This window comes from Ammodytes marinus (assembly GCF_949987685.1).
Source record: "Ammodytes marinus genome assembly, chromosome: 7".
NCBI lineage: Eukaryota > Metazoa > Chordata > Actinopteri > Uranoscopiformes > Ammodytidae > Ammodytes > Ammodytes marinus.
The window spans coordinates 867,929-872,928 of record NC_137211.1 but is presented as its reverse complement, the minus strand read 5'-3'; the positions used below and the strand labels follow the sequence as shown (position 1 = coordinate 872,928).

The 5,000-nt window shown below is 39.8% G+C and overlaps 1 protein-coding gene across 1 annotated transcript in view; it reads right to left on the bottom strand.

Moving 5' to 3' along the window:
- The window catches only part of gripap1 (GRIP1 associated protein 1), a 55,642-nt gene that overhangs the window by 38,602 nt on the left and 12,040 nt on the right, over positions 1 to 5,000 (bottom strand). The window contains exons 7-11 of the mRNA XM_080031634.1: positions 4,915 to 5,000; positions 2,718 to 2,768; positions 1,163 to 1,190; positions 795 to 916; positions 200 to 247 (exon numbers count right to left, since the gene is read on the bottom strand). The exon at positions 4,915 to 5,000 is cut by the window's right edge and continues 57 nt beyond it. Of these exons, the coding sequence (XP_079887760.1) occupies positions 200 to 247; positions 795 to 916; positions 1,163 to 1,190; positions 2,718 to 2,768; positions 4,915 to 5,000 (335 nt within the window). The remainder of the gene's footprint in view (positions 1 to 199; positions 248 to 794; positions 917 to 1,162; positions 1,191 to 2,717; positions 2,769 to 4,914) is intronic.

The following is a 5,000-nucleotide window of genomic DNA, read 5'->3' as shown; positions in this document are numbered from 1 at the left end:
TTATGGATATTATAATTACTTTCTACAAAATCTGCTAGGAAATAAAACCCAAAATTCTACACACTGCAGCTTTAAAATGTTCATAACATTCTAATAAACAGAAAATATTTCCTCAAAAAACCATTTATTCTAAAGTTTGTGTTTGTGGGAATATTTTCAAAATAAAAGCTCATCCGTAGCTCATGAAACAAACATTTACCTTTGAAATGTCTTCTTGCAGTTTGGTGATTTCAGCCTGTGTGGACGCCTGCAGACAGACAGTGTCAAATCATTTAATATTTATATATATATATAATGTAATGTTTATTAATGGTTGTTGCAGTGCGTTGAGTTTTACTCTGTGAGTGAGTGACTTTGTCTGTCTGTCTGTCTGTCTGTCTGTCTGTCTGTCTGTCTGTCTGTCTGTCTGTCTGTCTGTCTGTTTTAGGTGTGTTTGTGTCGGTTTATAAAAGTATGTATCTCTATGTGTGTGTGTCTGTCTGTGTGTCTATGTGTGTATATCTCAGTATGTGTGTCTATGTGTGTACATCTCAGTATATCTCTGTGTATACCGCCATACTGGTGACTGTCTCCCTCAGTAGTCTCTTCTCCTCCTGCTCACTGTCTGTCTGCCTGTCTGTCTGTCTGTCTGTCTGTCTGTCTGTCTGTCTGTCTGTCTGTCTGTCTGTCTGTCTGTCTGTCTGTCTGTCTGTCTGTCTGTCTGTCTGTCTGCCTGCCTGCCTGCCTGCCTGCCTGCCTGCCTGCCTGCCTGCCTGCCTGCGTGCGTGCCTGCTTGCGTGTGTGTGTGTATTTACCTCCATGCTGGTGACTGTCTCCCTCAGCAGTCTCTTCTCCTCTTGCTCCGTGTTCAGAGCGATCTCTAGTTCTGGTCGATAGCAGTGTGTTATTGAACAGAACGCGGCCGACCAGCCTAGTGCTGACACACACACACACACACACAGGTTTGTACGCCTATACTTGTGAGGACATTCATTGACATAATGCATTCCCTAGCCCCTTACCCTAACCCTAACCATCCAAACTAAGTGGTTAACCGCTAACCCAAACCCTTACACTAACCCTAACATAAACCTAATTCATACCTGAACCTTAAAACCTAGTGTTAACCCTCAAACAGCCCGTTAATGTAAAAAATGTCCTCACTCTCCTAAAATGTCCTCACGTCTAAGGTCTAATAACTCAAATTGGTTCTCACAAAAATAGTTGTACAAGTACACACATTCACACATTCACACACACTCACTGTCTGTTTAGCTACTGCTGTCTATGCACTTCTCTAACAAGCCAAAAGGGGGCGCCACACACACACACACACACAGTGGGGCAGAGAGTGACAGACACACACTAACCCGTGTTCCAAATTACATTATTTTTCTATTCTACATACTACAGCTGACCATGAGTATACTCTAGTTAGCATGCAGGATAAAACAGTTGGGACTTAATTTCCCGATTAGCTACCTGTCCGTACTGGAAAAAAATGTAGTGTTAATACACAGCCTAGGCTCTGTAAACTGGCATTTTGCTAGGCTAGCTACATTGGACCCCCTTTGTTCACATGCCTGTTTACAGAGCCTAGGCTGTGTATTAACACCGGATAATTTTTTCAGGGCAAACACAGTACAGACAGGTAGTGGATCATGAGGAGATATTCACTGATTTTGACAACAAGTGATTTTGTCAACAAGCGTTCTCCAGATTCACTGACTACACCTTTAAGTGTTTAGGTAGTGTGTGTCTGTTCTGATATAGCTAACTGCTCTACTCTTCAATGAAAGCCAGGCTGCAAAGGGGAAATCATCCATTCTCAAATACAAGCACATAGATTTATACACAACACAGAAAAAGCTAAAAACATTGGTTGCGTTCCGAATCTCCTCCTCTTTCTTTTTTCTATTCTACATACTACATCCGACGATAAAAATAATCTAGTTAGGATGCAGTAGGCATACTATTGGGACATACTTTACTCTCTTATTTCATCATAACATTGCGCCTTGATCTTGCCTCTTGCTTTTATATCCGGCGCATCCCCGTTTGTTTTCATATGGAGGCTTCGTCGATGTGACGTCACTTCACGTGCGCACTGGATTGTGGGTCAGAATCGCCCAAATAGGATGCACTTTTCAACACTAACAATCTTGGTCGCATGAAGTAGGACATCCGGGTACTTCTAACCATCCTAAATCTGGCCATAAGAATCAGGACATCCTAAATCTTTTTTCTACCAAACTATATAGTAGAAAGTATGAGATTCGGAACGCAACCATTGAGTAGTACTGTTAAATATTCAAGCTTTTATAACAGCCAATATTTGAGAATTAAAGGTGTAGTCAGTGATTCTGGAGAACGCTTGTTGTCAAAATCACTTTGTCAAAATCAGTGAATATCTCCTCATGATCCACTACCTGTCCATAGTACTATGTGTGCGCTTTTTTTTTTTTAAACAGTGTTGATACACAGCCTAGGCTCTGTAAACTAGTATGTAAACAAAGGGGGGCCCACCATAGCTAGCAACATGCCAGTTTACAGAGTCTAGTCTAGGCTGTGTATTAACACTGGGTTTGTTTTCAGTACACACAGTACAGACAGGTAGTGGATCATGAGGAGATATTCACTGATTTTGACAAAAAAGTGGTTTTGACAACAAGCGTTCTCCAGAATCACTGACTCCACCTTTAAAGATGGTTTCACATTATATTATATAGGAGAGAAACTGTGAACTCACCATGTAGCTCCTTCTGTTTCTGCTCTGCTTCAGCCTGAGTCTGCAAACATTTAAAATACACAATTAAAGGTGCAGTGTGTAATATGACATCATCAAGAAAGTTCTACAAAGTTCTAGAATGCAACGCTCCCTGGGTAACCCCACCCCTTTAGAATAATAACAGAAGCTACAGTGGCCTTCAAGGACAAGAACAATTCTACATTTTAAACAATGCACCTGATGACATTCCAACTATGACACTTTCAAGATGGCGGCACTAGGCCTTGGTCCAAAATATGCAGAAATATGGACATATATGAGACCCTTTCTAAGGGAAAAAATAATAATTAAAAAAAAAAAATTCAGCTATTTTGCACTAAATTAAATGTACTTATGGATATTATAATTACTTTCTACAAAATCTGCTAGGAAATAAAACCCAAAATTCTACACACTGCAGGTTTAAGGAAATGATCAACATCATAATTTTTTAACCTTCTTATGTTATTTTACTAAACTTTTTTTTTAACCTTTATTTATACAGGTAAATCCCATTGAGACCGAAGACTCTTTTACAACCATGAGGAGGGCCATGTCCACACGTACATAACACACGCGCAGAAAAATACAAAAAAAAAAAAAGATTCTAATTCTGTTAGATAATTTGAATCAAATTAAAATTTTTAAAACAGAAAAAACTAAAAAAGTTTTTTTTTTTAAATTAATTAAAACAAAATCAAAGAAAGATTGGTTGTTCCAAATAATTTAGAGTAATTCCTCTACAGCTTATTTCAGACACAAACAAACACACACACACACACACACACACACACACACACACACACACACACACACACCAAAAGCTGCTCAGGTTGGAAGCTGCTGGCTGCTGGTCTAGTCTGTCTGTCTGTCCAGCAGTCCAGCAGAATAGCCTTGAACTGACCACTTCTCTCTTTTACTTTCACTATGTTTCAGCTACGCTACGTTAGCCGGAATAACGCGCTAGCTAGCGTAAGCTCGATAGCGGGCTAACTATGCTAACGCTAGCATTGTAAAGCATTTAGAATATTTAAATTTTTTTACAATTCTTTTTCACAACATCACAAGTTCTGTCTTTTTTACTTTCAGTATGTTTGAGTAAAGCTAAATTAGCCGGAATAACCTGCTAGCTAGCGTAAGCTTGATAGCGGGCTAACTATGCTAAAGTTAGCATTTAGATTTTTTTCTTCTTCCAAAACTTTATTGTAAGTAAACTGGTACACAATAACACAAGTTGTTTGAAACCTACGTTAGCCGGAATAACCTGCTAGCTCGCATTAGCTTGATAGCGGGCTAACTATGCTAACATTAGCATCGCACCGAATTTTATATATATATACAGTATATTTTTTTTTAAGTAAACTGGTTCACAATAACACAAGTTCTGTCTTTTTTAGAGTTACGCTACGATAGCCAGGCTACGTATGCTAGCTAGCAAGGACATAAGCGGGCTAACAATGCTAACGCTAGCATCGTAAAGCATTTAGACCTTTTTTAGATTTTTTATTGTAAGTAAACTGGTACACAACTTCAGTATGTTTCAGCAACGCTACTTTAGCCGGAACAACCTGCTAGCTCGCGTAAGCTCGACAGCGGGCTAACAATGCTAACATTAGCATCGTAACGCATTTACAATATTTTTTTATTTTGTGAGTAAACCATAGATATACAGTACGGCCTTTTAACATGGGAGTCAATGAGAAATTGCTTTATTATGAAACCTGCCCCTAGTGGCCAGTCGGTGAACTGCATTGTTTTGTCACTTCCATCATTGGATGCTGGTAGAACTCGCTGTGGTCGGGGCTTGAAGTAAACTGGTTCACAATATCACAAGTTCTGTCTTTCTCACTTTCAGTATGTTCGAGTAAAGCTACGTTTGCTGGAATGATGAATTTAGCTAGCATAGAAGCATAGATAGCGGGCTATCAATCCTTTTCTCGATTTTTTCCAGCGCACACACACAGTGCAGACAGGTAGTGGATCATGAGGAGATATTCACTGATTTTGACAAAAAGTGATTTTGACAACAAGCGTTCTCCAGAATCACTGACTACACCTTTAAGAAACAGTGTCAGTGTGAATGGATGGATAGACAGACAGACAAACAGACAGACAAACAGACAGAAAGAGAGATACAGACAGACAGACAGACAGACAGACAGAATCACCTGTTCTTCTGCTGCTGGCTCCGCCCCTCCGTCTGTGACATCATCAGTGACACCGTTGGCCTGGTCAGTCTCCGTGGTGACGGTCT